This window comes from Thermobia domestica, chromosome 16 (genome assembly GCF_964235325.1).
Source record: "Thermobia domestica chromosome 16, izTheDome1.hap1.1, whole genome shotgun sequence".
Classification (NCBI taxonomy): Eukaryota; Metazoa; Arthropoda; class Insecta; order Zygentoma; family Lepismatidae; genus Thermobia; species Thermobia domestica.
Genome location: NC_137469.1, coordinates 2,937,764 through 2,953,200, shown reverse-complemented (window position 1 = coordinate 2,953,200; position 15,437 = coordinate 2,937,764). Strand labels below are relative to the sequence as shown.

Sequence of the window (15,437 nt, the reverse complement as noted above, 5' to 3'; positions counted from 1 at the left end):
CAAGGAACATAGAATAGGCGACATTTCTGATCTTCCAGCTTCTATACACAATTGCGAAACGTACGAGCTCAGCCTATTTCTTTTCACACTAAATGATTAAATATGAAAGTTTTATTCAAACCTGAGTGCGGATATGTTCTTTTGTATTGCATGTTGTAGATCTGGGTTGGACCCATATAGAGCTACATCGGTTAACCATGGAAGCTAAAATGACAATGTGGGTATGGGGAAGATCTGGGTGGGAGATCCCACCCACATCGGTAAACCAGATGTGACCATATAATTTTTACAGATTTAACACCAGATGGATATGTCAACATATCAGATTTGAATAGGGCCATGTACTGCATCTCTGGCGCACGCTACATGCTTGTCTACCATTTTGGATTCAAGTTATGTTTTTCTAATGAAAATAGAAGAAAATGACATCGGATACATCAGACATTTTTTCAAAATGTCACTGGTGCAAGTAGTTTTGCCGCACTTCTATCTATGGCGGATCCAAGAGGGCGGTCGGACATTTAGCGTGTTTCAGAGATGCAGTATTTAGACTAAACAAAACAGTATATAATAAAAGCATTTTCAGATTGAAGTATTCACATTTTTATTTTTTTTAAATAATTAAAATAAAATTTACACAAAACATATTCCCTAACTTTTTTTTTTCGTGAACTTCACTCATTGCATAGAGGTATATATTGTACAATTGTTTTGCTGTTTCCAACATAACGAATGGAAATAAATACTTTTAAACACGTAACTTATTATCATTAATATAGAAACAACATAAAAAATGAGTGAATCTTCTCTTGCATCAACTTAATAGTTACCAAACGTTGACACTGTCTTCACCATTTTATTTCATTCCATATGAAGAGTTCGCAGGAAGGACTATGAAGGGCACGTTTTAAAATGCTCAGAAAATTCTTTCTCAGCACCAAAATGTATAATTAAGATGGTGAAAACACGTCGTAATTCGCTCACGTGTACATTCGCGAGTGGACTACGCCCTATTTTCACAAACTATTTTGCATCTTTTGGTGTGGAGAAAATATATTTTGAGCATATTCAAAATGTCACCTTCACTGTTCTTAACGCGTACTCTTCATATACATCATTGTTTCCTTCCACTGAAGAAGGAACCAGCTCTTGTTCCGCAACGTGTGGAAACTATTTAGTTTATTCAAAAAAGGGTTCACTGATAAGTGGCCATTTTCCTGACCCTTATGTCAATATATCATATGTATAATAAAATTAAACACGTAAAAATCATATACACTCTACGTCAACGAAAGCCACTGTAAATAAATTTATTTCAAACATCGAATTTTTCCGCTACACATCCCGACTAGGGAAACTAATATATAATCAAAGAAACTATGCAGATAATATTTATCTTTCTACTTAACCTGAAATAATTTAGAGAAAATTTAGGAAGTTCTTTTCTTCTGTAAATTATTAGTTTCCCATAAATTTTAACTTCTCAAAAGTTTTTTTTTTTAAATCCCACTGTAAAATATCCGTTAATTCGCACACTGGTCTGTAGTGTGGACTCATCCCTTACACTTACACAGACAGCACGGAAGTTCGGAAAGCTCATTATATTCAGTAAAATATGGATGCCACTATAAAGTTTTAATTTGGATAGGTTCTTTGCAGTAAAATACAACATAAAACTTATAAAAATGTATCACTAGGAAATATTTCTGCAAATTAGCGAACTGAAAGTTACTGTGATAAATTAAAAAAAAAAACTATTAATAACGGTTACTTTCATGAAGTTTATAATTCTCTTGTACTTTAACATATTATTGTCTACTATTTTATTTACAATAAGACATTTCGTTCATATAAGTTTGTTTATATCAGACACGCTGCTGAGGGTTGATCACAACTAGCCGCGGGACCGATCACCCCACGGCTTTCCCTTCGGGGTGACTCTGCAAGGTGAATTCAAGTGGTCCTTGGACTCTTGCGGGTTCCCCGCGGAACGACTGTGCATCTTCCCCTAAGTCTTGAGCCTGTTCTCTTCTCCGATTACATCTGTAGCCATTCCAATCTCGCGAACCACTTAAGACTTTCCCAATCCGTCGGACAATGTCGCTAGTTTGTATATCAGGAAATCGGAGTTGTACTGCTCCTGAAGAAGAAAAAATTGTAAAAACTCAATGCAATAATACTGTATCACCAGAAGGGACTACACATTTAAATAGCAAACGTCATCATTGAGAAATAACAGATTAATTTTGAAGTTACATAAATAAAATTCGAACGAAAATATAACTTTCTCCTAAAATACAAAGAAACCTTTTATACATTGCACAAAAAACATCCATTGTACGCATGAGCGCATTATTACGTGCCCGAAAGGCTAATCTAACAGGACATTGTCGTTCGGTGTCAAACAGAGGAAGTAGGGAGTGGAAAACGATATGTGGATGGCTCAGAATATCCACTCGTTTCAAGTCAAAAATTAAAAATTTACTTGCACGGTGCGATTAACAGAAAATTACAACTTCTTTCAGAGGCAAAAACAAGGAAAGCAATGATTTTATTTACCTGCGAATAACAGCGTTACCAATGCCCTAAAATGTCTACAAATGCCAAAAAACTCTAATTTTCTTAGTTTCATTTTTCTAGATTAACACATATTGGTCTCTGAACCCTCGATATATGACAGAAAAAAATCTCCAAACACGAACTGCAGTAATAGAAACTGATGAATGAATATGACAAGGAACGCGTATAGCATAGCAGATACGGATCCATATGAAAGGAGAGTATCTAACGTATTATTGAATTATGTTTTGTCCTCTAGAATGACCTTTTACTCTGATGGTGATTCAAAATTTTTTTCATATTCCTGTAGTAAAATGATCACAACGAACAATAACACTTCCAGTTCCCTTACTACATATTGTTAAGGAATTCGATTCGATCCGAAGAGGAACTTGTCCTCGTAACTCTGGTATTGTTTGGGAGATATTACCGCAAGCTTTACTTTTACTAGGATAATGCGAGAATGGCACCTAAACAAAGGATTTCACTGGTAGTAATCCCCCTCCAAGATTCCTAAAAATATATACTAAAAAACGCCATACATCCGAAAGATGAAATTAGACTCTAGTATATATATATAACAAAATTCTTTAGGAACTCAGATCCTACACAGGCGAATCAGCGACACCATCGTGAATGGGGCTTTTCCTCAGTCTCATCCGTAAACGGCAGAATGCTAGGACCTAAAATTATTAGGGGCCCCGAACTACATCGTGGCGTGAATCTAGTGCACATATCTTGAAGTGAGGTCACTTTACTACCTGTTTAAACCATTCCATATTCGTCGCACGACAAAAATCGAAGGATAAATGTGTTGTTTCGACTTCATTAGACTTTTGTACGACGCATAGAAATTATATTTACAGTAAAACTTCTAACGGACATCTCAAAATAACGGACAGTTTTCAATTTCCTGGCAGAAATACATTGGGTGCAATGTGAAAATTACTTCTGAATAGCTGACATTCTCAATAACGGACGCGGATACTGAAAACTATTCCCCAGCGTCTATGTAGAACTTCCAACTAACGGACAGCCTGAAATAAAACTTTGTTATTTTCTTGAATTTCAAGCAATAATATTCAGGATCGTTAATGTACCCCGCATTGTTGGATGTGATAATTGAACGCAAATGTCTCCATTTATTTGTTTTCGACATGCATTTAGTTTAGTATCCATTTTCAGCAAAACTTTATTTAATCTTTGTCTGTTTGCCTTGCTGCAAGTTGTTAATTTCGAAGAGAAAGAGTATTTTGTCCGAACATAATACCATAGGAAAAAAAAAAACACTGTATTAGCTCATTATTAAACAGAAAGACATTTTGCCTACGTTATGTTGCTTATACGAGTAGTACGTTAAGTTTATACTGTAGATTTTTTTAAAAATAATTCTTCTGTCAGTGTCGTTCGATCCCTAATCGTAATCAAATGCACAGGAACAGGCTGATTTAAATCATTGTATAACCATGTCGTACGTCGACATGCTGAGATCGAGAATTGCTGAGATCGTATTGCCCGTTTGTCTTACAAGTTCGCTTCCTGCAAAACCGTGACATCATCATAGTCACTGATTCCGCTTACCAAGGTGGAGATGGGTGCTAGAGAACTTCAAAGAAAGTATCCAGGACTTCCCGAATTCCCGAAAAGTGAAGGGACTTCTCAATTATTTGCAAAGCGAAGGCTTGGAGAATCCATGCACCTGTGGAAGTTGCCCTTAAACACTTAATTTTTATGAGAACCCGCGGATGGTTGGAAAGGTTGTAGAAGATGGTACCGGTATTGCCAAACAAGGCATAACTGTAGACATGTCTACGACACGAGGAAACCGTAAACCATCCTACCTTATGATGTTGTTGTTGAAACACGAAGGTGCTATACAGTGAAAGCAAGATTTTCGAACTAGTATTGGATTGCATTATTATTGGTAGTAGTAGTAGTAGTATTTAAGATCCAATATGGACACCTAAATTATAAGTCCTAAGAATTCACAGTCCAAACTGCTAACGCTAGAGAAATAGTTGATTCGATTTTATTTTATTTGAAACTGCATTATTAAGAATACGTCACAATCAGCTTTAGATTAAAAAATAAATAAAATACATAAAAATAAAAAATACGTCATCTCCAATCCAGTTTGGCTGATGTACACTCATGTCCAAAATTATTGTCGCATGTCTATAAATGTTGTTGTAGGAATATAATTTGATAACGCATTCGCCCGGTATTTCTTATAATGCTAGTATGTGTATAATCGGCAAAGACATGTATGTGGCAAACTTCATGTCAAAAGAGCATTAAATAAGAACAATAAAACGAAAATAAAACTTTCTTGTCCATTTAGCAACATTTTGTTTTACTCATTCTAATTTTCGTATTTGTAATTTGTTTCCTGTGAAATTTACCTCAAATATACGTTTTCCGATTATACACATAGTATTAAAAGTACCCTGCAAAATCATTATCAAATTATATTCTTACAAGAAGACAGTTATAGATATGCGACAATTATTTTGGACATGAGTGTACATGTACGCAGCAATATATTATAGGCTCATGACATATCTCATAAAAGAAGTCATACCTGTTCTATAGAAAAATGTATGTTAAAAGAATGTGCATTGCGTGCGAAAGGACTCTTCAAAGGCACCGAAAAGCCGAAGTGTAAGTCATTGTTGGCTTACCATCACCTTGTAAAATTAATTTTGTATGCATTGCTGAATTTTGAAACATGCATTTTTGCAATAGAACACCAACGACTTCCTTTATGAGATATGAAGCTGCACTCTCTATGTTGGTTGGACAGTGTTTGAATTTTAGGCTTCTGAAATTTATTTTCCCACGCTTTCGACGGCCTGCATCTCCCAACCTATTGATCGGTATGCACATGTCACAAAGCATTTTCTTGTTTCCATGTCAGGTACCCACCCCTACATTGTTTGGTACGCATTAATTTAACAACCTGTACATCCGAAAAAGCATCTGGCCACACGAGATCTATTTTTAAAGAATAAAAGTTTTCTTTTTAAACAATACCTGAAGGATATTTACAAATACTTCGTGTCAATACGAACTTAAGAATACCACTCACCAATTTTGAAGCCATCTCTCTGTCTTAAATCTTCTTCTAAATTATGAACCACAGACAAACTGCGTAAAGGGAGCTTGTCAGCTAGCAGGTTTGCATTTTCTATAGATTGCAAAGCTTCTTTACCACTACAGGGAACTTGGTGCAGCTCATATATTTTGGCTTCCATTTTATCAACTTTACATTTGAGATGTTTCATATCTAGCTGGATTCTCTGCAGTAACTGGAATATTTTTTCAACGGCTGAAATATCAAAAGAAAGAAAAAAATACTAAATTAATACAAGACCAAGGAGGCAATGGTACACATTGTTTGAAATATTTTTTATTCTACCTTAAGATCGTGTGTGCCGCAACTACCATTAACAAAAGTCATCTAGGTTCTGACCGGCACATATCTCATATTGACCCTGAAGTCGATACCCACAGCAACATACGGGATGAATTTTAAATCACATATTGATAAAGCTTCATAATTAATGCATAAGCAGTTTTATTTTTATTTTTTATTTTTTTTTAAGTCTATTGCAAGAAAATTACTAATTGCTGTTTGAGGGCTTTCCTAATCATTACACCACATTCGGGTCAATTTTATATGTCTGTAGAGCATTTCAAGTGTCCTAATGGAATAAAATAGCCTGCTCGTGTCAATATCTAGGCATTCTACCGTCTTCTGCTGAGAAAGGTTACTGCAAAAACTCCTGTTGCGAGAGAATGCAGTTACATTTGATATTTCAACTTTCAAATTAATGTAGTATAAGAATGATATGCTCCAATGTTTCTCTGCAGAACCTCCGTATATGGAACAATGTCTAAATATCGATACTAGCAGAGTAACGGTTTCAAATGGGGTGCGAGGAATGCTTAACATTCAAAGAACGTTGATCGCGTCTCTGTGGTGTGACAATTATGACACCTGAACGGAATTTGCCTAATTTGGGTTCGTTTGAATCTCAGCCAGAGCAACAATAAAAACTTAAGTGTGTGTTGGTAAGCAAGCGAAGAAACCAGAAGCGCCACGAGAGGGCATATCGGTGTGTCGACTTGTCTGCTACCTGCCAATTTTGTCTGCTACCTGCGCACAGGCAGTAAGAAAAAACAAATGACTAACAAGACGCTGTTTTGTACAAAAATATAAATTTTTCTGTTTCATGGTACAAACTTTATATCGTCAACCCGTCGGTTTAGCATTCAAAAGGTTGGGAGTTTAATCGCTACTAACATACGCTTGCCCACAAGCCTCCTCTAATATGGAACAGAATAGTTCCAAAGCAACCATTCCAACAGGATGCGCTGCAAAACAAAATGTGATAAAACTAGAATTACAGATTGTATGTTCTGAATTTTAAAGCCAAGAAGTACTTCCATTACGAAAGGAACGCCGGATCTAGAAATACTTTCGGAGATCTTAAACACTAAAGGTTTCACTGTAAAAAGTAAATCTTAGTATGATATATATGTTTTAAAATGTAATTAGTACGAAATTTATATTAGTTACACAAAAATCTATTTTTGAGGAAGAGAAGGGTTCGGACCCCCCCCCCCCTTCCTTCGCACGGCTTGGAACATAACAATTTCAATTTCCAAGCATAAGTTTTACCATAATTTCGTTTTTCATTAACAAAAATTGGTGATAATCTCGGAGACTACTAGGTCAAGGCGGCCACACTAAGTGGTTTGAGAATATCGATGCATTGACTACGTGCTGCCACACTCTCGAGCTAGCAGGGTTCAAAATGTCTCTAAAGAAGCAATATAGTCTTCATTTTGTTTGGTTATTTAATAATGACGACACACGTAAGTAAGCTTAGCAATACAGTTTAATCTTTGGATACTTACTACTGCCAATTCCTAAACGAGCTGATGTGAAGGTACTGTCTGTATCTGCACATGAAGTAGTGGCAACTGACAACGCTGACATTCTGCATGGAGTTTGGATTTGGGAGTGGGATGGTAAAGGTCCATTTGGACTTTTACGATGTGATGCAGACGAGCAACCTCCGTTTGAATTGTGCACCATAGATGATACGTTTACCTCCGCAATTCCTCCTATAGATACTCCAAGCGACTCTGAAAGCAAGTGATGAAATTATACAAACATCCAGTTTTTACTAGACTGTTAGGTACACAATAAGCAGGTGACAACTTATGGTTTTAAAAGCATGTTTAAAATGTTACAATGATTACATCCAGTATTCTATCTGTAGGGGGATGGCTGGAACTTTCTCCTCTCTGTTTCTCGAAATACCTCTCAACCTTGGATATGGTGGAAATAAACCCCACTTTTTTGAGCTATTGATGAATTTATCCCCCTCTCCGGAAATCGCAGAAATCATACACTGATTACATTAACGCACAACGTTAAAAGATACTAACGCTGTTTATCTGCTTGTTTGATCTTGTCCTAAATAGACTCCATATCATAATTAAATGAATATTTAATGTGTACGTTATTTTTTCATTTATTTATTTATTGATGTATACTCATAATAGAGCCAATTTAACGACACAGTTTGCATTACGAGCCCGGTTTTTCTGTAGTTAACAATCATGAGAAGATAGCATTTATCCGATAAAAGGCGAAAGTATTAACAACCTCGTTAAAAACAAGAAGAAAAACAACTAGCAAGCCTTTCATAGAAATAAATTACTTGAGACTAGATCTGAGTCTGAATGATTTGTTACGTAAGACTTGCTTGAACATAGCAAGTAGCCAATTTTGGACTCCAAATTGAAAAACTTGTTTATAAAAATAAACAAACTAGACATCTTATTTTTAGTTGTTAGGGCTTCTCACTCCAAGCTTGTTGTACACAGCGACATACTCGTAATCACCGCACACACACATTAAACCATCATTACCGTCCTGTTTTTCAGTTAAACAATCATCAACGTTGGTTTCATGGATTGAATGCGCACACACATTTTCGTCTACTGGAACACGGGTAACAACAGGTGCATTAATTATCCTACGTACTTTTTCCTCTATCACAAGTTCATTTAACAGACGTTTTGTCCTCCTTTTAAGAGTTTTAGATAACGACGATCTGTTACCCGACATAATGGATCCTAAAGACGAAAGATAAAACATTACGTAAGACATAGTCGACCGTAAAGACGAAATTCTTTATACTAATTACTATCATTAGAACATAAATTAATGACATAGGGAAATAAATGCGACGCAAGCCTAAAAAAAAGTTAAAATGTGGTTTAACTGAGCATCTAGTGACGGGTATATAGCTCTTGCTGCAGTGAAATCATAACCGCGTCCAAACTGACCCCCCCCCCCCAAAATAGAACTCGAATCCTTGATCACGCACACAAAATGCCATATGCTATTTACTGTACTTACTCAGGAGACTTGAACAAAGAAAACCTACAATTTATGACCAAGGTCGGGTGTTCAGTTGACATGTAGTTAACGTCAAAGTGCAGTTCTCATTAATGTTCACTGTCCTTTAAGACCTTTATTGGCCGAGCGACAGGGTTGGCAAAAACCATGTTTTTTATTGAAAAAAAAGTTTTTTTTGTTTAAACCACGATTTTTTGATTAAAATAATTTGCTCTATATATTCATATCATATATGGACAGAAATATGTTTGTTTCGCCTTTATGTTATTATGCAACAGCCGGGTTATGCTAGAAGGGGTCACATAAGCTTAAAGCGGAATAAAAACTGCTTCTCGAGTTACATCCGAGATAAATTGTCCTCCATTTGAACTCGGAACCAGGACTAATTGGCCGCAAATGCGATACGTCTGCCGACTCACTCACGAAGGAACCCTGATAAAAATACGTTGTACTGATCTTTACATGCTTCTTAATATAACTGTCAAGAATCATTTCAGAAGGACAAAAAGATAAACAGTTGCACAAGTGAAACCATTATACAGAATTAAATATGGACAATTTCAAAGTACTACGGAGTACAGAAGATCTAATTTAGTTCCAGTTAGTTAACAACGACTTTTATTGGTCCAAATTAAAGAAATACGACGACTTAATTTGCATATCAGTAAGAAAAGTAAATAAAGATCAGGGTTTGAAAAAACCAGGGATTTTCTGAAAAAGCCCAACCCACCATGGCCCATATGGGTTTTTTCCGGTTTTATTGGTTTCTTTCAGGTTTAATTGGGTTCTATCAAAATATTTCAATGTCTTTGGGGTAAAAGTGTTAAAATATGATTTATATTTCAAGATTATCATTGTCACAACTTGCAACAATTTTCTATTCACTGCTGTTTTGAAAAAAATGGCCGCCATTTTGAAATTTTACGTTGGATCATCGCCAAAATATATACAGCTAATTCAAAGTACCTCGTGCTTTTACTCTAAAAATTTCGACTTAAAAGACCGAAAATTGCGCTTTGTAGCGTGCATACCCGCTATTTTGAAAAAACTAAATTGACTCCATTTTGAAATTTTACGTTGGTATGCCACCAAAATCTACACAGGAAATTTAGTGTGTATCGTGCTTGTACTCTAAAAATTTACACTTAAAAGATCAGAAGTGATTCCCTGCAATATGTGTGGTACAAGCAGACGAACGAACAAATGCAGATTGAATCATCCCAGAAGCCTCAGTAACGTTTGCCAAATATGAACACCAAATATATTAATTTAACAGCGTAAAATAAATGATTTTTATTGTTGAAGTTAACTTTCAATACCTTGTGCGTTGAATTACAGGAATGTCACGAGCACTTGTTGCAAGAAGGATCTTTCAGGAAAATTAATTTAGGACCATTAAGAAAGATATAATCCATATTTTATAAAATAAACTAGCTTTTGGCTAGCTGCATTTCTTTCCCTATTTCAACTATTTAAAAGATAAGATTTTGTATCCCAAGAAAACTCCCATTTAAATAACAAGGGAATTTCTTCATCACCCGTTAGACCCCTAAAAATATTAAAAATATTCACTTTTGGCTATTTTCCTGTCGGTTAGTCCTGGAATGCTATAATCATGCCGGAAGGGCCTAAACATTTTGGGGTGTAGAAGACGTCCCATATAAATAACATGGGAAAGATTTTTCAGTTCCCCATAAAACCACTCTACGGTTGGAAATTTTTATTTCTGATTTTTCACTTAGGTAACGCTTACAAAAACGTACAAGCATACCGAATTTAAAGATTTTATTCCAATTCTAAGTACCGGTACCTAAAAAATGAGATTATGTTTTTTTTAAAGGCCCATTTAAATAACATTGGGAAATTCTTCATCCACTCTTTAGACCCCCTCAAAATTAAAAAATATTCACTTTTGGCAATTTTCCTGTGGGTTTGTCCCGAAAAGCTACAATGATGTCAAATTTAACCATTGTAGCCCTACAGGAAGTGCTCAATAATTTGGGGGTGTAAAATGTGTTCCATATAAAAAACATGGGAAGGATATTTCAGTTCCCTATAAAACCACTCTAAAGTTGGATTTTTAAATTTTTACTGATTTACTTAGGTTCTGCTAAGAAAACGTACAAGCATACCGAATTTCAAGTTTTTATTCCAATTCTAAGTACCCAAAACATGAGATTATAGGTCCAAAAAAGGCCCATTTAAATAACATGGGGAAACTTTTCATCCCATCTTTAGAACCCTTAAAAATTAAAAATATTCACTTTTGGCAATTTTTCTGACCGTTAGTCCCAGAAAGCTACCATCATGCCAAATTTAATCATTGTAGCCCTACAGGAAGTGCTCAATAATTTACATCAGCTCATGTAGTTTTATATATAGTTAGGATGTTTCAGAATGTCTTAAAGGAAATTAAATGTCTTACACCATAAAATAAATAGTTATATTGTTGAGGTATTCAGTTCCGATGCTTTGTGCGTTCAATTGGAGGAATTTCCCGTGAACTTCTTTCGGGACGTTTTTTTTTTTTTTTTCCTCCTCCCTCGAAAATGCAGCTCCCTTTACTGTACATCGAAACTTCCACTAGTACGAAAGTTCGAATTCAGCACTTAAAATAGTAAGGGGTACGTAGTTTTCGGAACTCTGAGCATCGAGTTTCTTAAATTTGACGAATTTTTACGCTTTTGTTGGTGTTGATTCTACAGAATGCTTATTTGAAGAGTACCTACAAATAACTGCACTAAACTGTTGTTGTTGGAAAACTAAATTTTATTGAAGAATACTTGTGTTACCATCAAAGGTAAGAAATAATAATAATAGTTTTACTAATGCACTACATGTTTACTGGTAGTACCGGCATCTATGGCTTTAAACGCGTCAAACGTATAAGGGACAACGTTCCTCGGCGTCGCCGAGTTGGCGAGCACACGATTCACGGAAAGTATTTTCTAAAATATAAAATTGCTTTTTTTTCTTCCTTCAAATAGGCTATAAGCATAATCCATACATTAATTTGTTACTTAATTATCTCAAGCCAAGGTAAGGGTTTTTTATTCATTCAGTGCATTCAGAACTTGATAAAGGTCTTATGTTGAATGTTGTATACCTTAACGGGAAAGCATTCAATTCGCCCAAGGAAAGTTCAAAATCTGATAAAAATCACTTTCAATGTGATCATCTTGGTTGTATCAGTAATATATTAAGAAAAAGCTCAAAAACCCAGGTGGGTCCAACCCGAAAAAACCCGGTGGCTTTTTTCGGGCTGAGCCCACTTGGGCAAACCCTGATAAAGATACAAATTATTTGAGTCCACTTTGGCTCAGACTCATTTATACATAAATAGATACCAAAGATACTTCTCATTTCACTAAATGCCTCTCGTGGGGTATGTAATTCCCCCCCCCCCCACACACACACAAAGTACGGCATTTCGATGTAATTTATCAATAGTAAACATTGAAACGAAACAATATTTAGAATTTTTCTTTGATTGTAATTACATAACAATAATACCAACTACAAAAAAAATCACAAAACAAACATTTATAAACTTATGCAAAGAAATGTTGCTTTTGTAGCATAATCATTTTGAATAATGAATGGGGAATTTAGATCTGAATATAATACGAATAATATACGGGAGTGAAACGTGATAACCCACAAATGTGTGTTCATCAAGATTTTACAAACACTTACACTTTTACGAACATTTTTCGTTTTTTGGTTTAAACTAGTTGGTTTTTTTGAAAAAAAAAAAAAAAGCTGGTTTAAGCCTTGGTTTAAACCAGCCAACCCTGCCGAGCGAAGTGACGATGCCCAGAAAATGAAAACGGGGGTGCTCTAAAAATGAACAGTGACGAATTCGAATGCAACTTTAATGTATTTTTATTGGCTGAAACGAAAGGTCAATCTGGTCGCGGAAGAAAATCGGACCAGGGGGAAGGGTAAGATGGTTCTGATCGGTGCTCTGCACGAAGACAGGTCTTTGACTCGAAGGTCTCTGGACAAGGTGAACTCATGGTGCTTGTCTTCAACGGGATGATGATGACGTCCTAAGAATGGGACTTACAGTTTATCGAGGGATCCTCAACTCTTGTGTCCCCAACCGGCAATTGAACCTGAGACTCCTTGATTCCAAGACGACGAGCTTATCCACTCATCCACAGAGGGCACAGAAGGGGGTATAATCCCCCTTCAAAAGGGGTGTATCCCGCGTGAAACTCCAGGTCCCGTCCTTGGAAGCTCAACAACTTGTTCAAAACGTTAACTTAATTCACTCACACTCAATTACTATTCAAACAAGTTTTCCCAGGGCAACGTTCTCACTTATTTGCCAAGATCAAATTCAATGACTTTTCTAAGTTTTACACGTCACTGCTCAGAACTTCCAGTTACCCCAGTACGATAGATATTTGTACTTGTGTGTAGATACATAAAAACATATCTTTATGAACAGAAACATAATACCAAGAAAAAAATAAGGTAGCGAATGTTGCATGGAAATAAAGATAGGTCTACATCAGAATATTTCACTGTACTGTTTCCTTAACTTGTTTCATGGCTGGCACATCAGCCTGTAAGTTATTTCAAAAGAGATCTGACCAACCTAGCTAGCTTTTTTTTGGGGGGGGGGCAATTCTAGTTTCTAAGTGACAATCACAGGCTAAGTAACCTACGTGTGAATCTGTATTTTCATGGCCAATTCTAGTTTTCAAATGGCGGTTACAGGCAAACCAACGTAGTGGCAGACAGAAACTAACCTAACATGACCTAACCGGCAAGACCTTATTTTGATTATTTATTTACTCATGGGAAGGACAAAAAGAAGGGATCGATCCTTCAGGTAAAACTAGGATTTGGACAGGATGTGGCCCTGGCCTTTCAAAGAACGTACTATCCCGGCATTCTCATTGTGGGGCGGAGGAAAGCCTCAGTCAGGCCTGCGCGGGATTCCAACCCACGCTCGAACTGCCAAAGTGCTGCGTGACAGGCGGATGCTCTTCCCCTACACCAACAGCTGGATTCAAGATCTTACGTTGCGCAGAACAGCGAAAGTATGCGCTCACCTAAAGTTTATTAAGTACAAGGAGCAAAATAGTAAATTAACTTACTTAAAATGGAGTTACAAGTTATATTTATCAACACTGTGTCCCTTGTACTTAACACAAATAGTTGTGATGCGTGTGCATCTACCACTGTTTTATACAAAGTAAAATCTTGCTGATCTTAACCTAACCTGAAACTATGCGAAAATGTGCCAATTCGGTAGTCAATAGCTCGATAGTACCTCCATTTGTCATAATCTGTCAATTTAAAGTACTTTTTAACGCATTTTTTTAAAGTAGTAAATAAACTTGTTCCAATGTTTGGCCGTCTCGGCCTGAGCCTCCTCCTATGCTTGAAGACCATAAATCAAAATTATTCACGACTAAGTATAGTGATATCTACACATGTTTGCACCTGTAACAACAAAACCAGTACCAGATTTCTTGCATCGAGCGCGGACTATAAACTAGCCAAAATTTATTTGGAACAGTTTATGTGGATCTCTTTATCTATAGTCGACATCGTTCATGCAAATCAAAGATAAAATATGCATTCTATTAATGGAAGAAAAATAATTTTAATACTCACCTTCAATAATAAATACGATTTCGTCGAATTGATGGTAAAACCAAAACAAACAACAGTCATAAGTATATTTCCTGCTTTTCCCTCGCTTCGCACCGCTTGTGGCGCCATACGGTGTTATGGTTTTAAAACTGTGAACAGTTGACAAACAATCTGCGTACTCCGATCGACATCGATTCGACATAGATCGAGGCCGAATCGAAAAATTACTTTTTCAAATAATTGCCACAGAACCATCAAAATGTTAATTTCATGTGTTTCAAATTTATTCATTGTAAAAAGGAAATGTTTCCATGCTTTTTTCTTTTTGGTGGGCAAGCCTATTTATATCCCACGTGGGACCTATATCGGTAAATCAACATCGGCAAGCCCACCAAGTTCCCACGTGGGACCCATATCAGTAAATCAACCTCGGCAAGCCCACCAAGTTCCCATGTGGGACCCATATGGGAACTTGGTGGGTTATTGTGGGCCAGTTTAGATCCACGACGCCGACATTGGCCGATGTCGCACAAATATGGGTCCCACGTCGGCGTGCTACTGGGGTATATACACAGAAAGCACACGCATTAGTCAACAGGCCAGGAGGGAGCACTACCAATCGAATGACTTGAAGATACATTAAAATATGTATGTATAACTTGGGCAACTTAGTTTACCATTGTTGTCAGTCATTGTTAATAATCCAAGTGTAACTTGTCTCAGAGCAAAGTTGCCAACCTCAGAGATCAAAATTATTGATTTTCATATGTAAAATTATCGTACAAAAGAAATTATCGTATATTCGTTATGGGTATAATACTACTAA

General features: G+C 36.3%; 2 protein-coding genes across 3 annotated transcripts in view; both read right to left on the bottom strand.

Annotated features, from left to right (window-relative positions):
• The window catches only part of LOC145672399 (uncharacterized), a 290,548-nt gene that overhangs the window by 183,470 nt on the left and 91,641 nt on the right, over nt 1-15,437 (bottom strand). The window lies entirely within an intron of this gene.
• Nucleotides 588-15,168, bottom strand: LOC145672881 (uncharacterized). The gene is made up of 4 exons (XM_081742070.1): nt 14,633-15,168; nt 7,483-7,713; nt 5,648-5,887; nt 588-2,140 (listed from the first exon to the last, which is right to left on the bottom strand). Exons 1-4 carry the CDS (start codon nt 14,811-14,813, stop codon nt 1,911-1,913), a joined length of 882 nt encoding a protein of 293 aa, XP_081598196.1. The 5' UTR covers nt 14,814-15,168; the 3' UTR covers nt 588-1,910.

Bases quoted from the DNA above. Each gene is read 5' to 3' on its own strand.
- LOC145672881 (XM_081742070.1), bottom strand. From the start codon at position 14,813: ATGTCGAATCGATGTCGATCGGAGTACGCAGATTGTTTGTCAACTGTT. The intron at 7,714-14,632 runs GTGAGTATTAAA...ACTTGCTTTCAG, and splicing joins AATCGTATTTATTATTGAAG to AGTCGCTTGGAGTATCTATA. The intron at 2,141-5,647 runs GTGAGTGGTATT...TTTCTTCTTCAG, and splicing joins GAGAGATGGCTTCAAAATTG to GAGCAGTACAACTCCGATTT.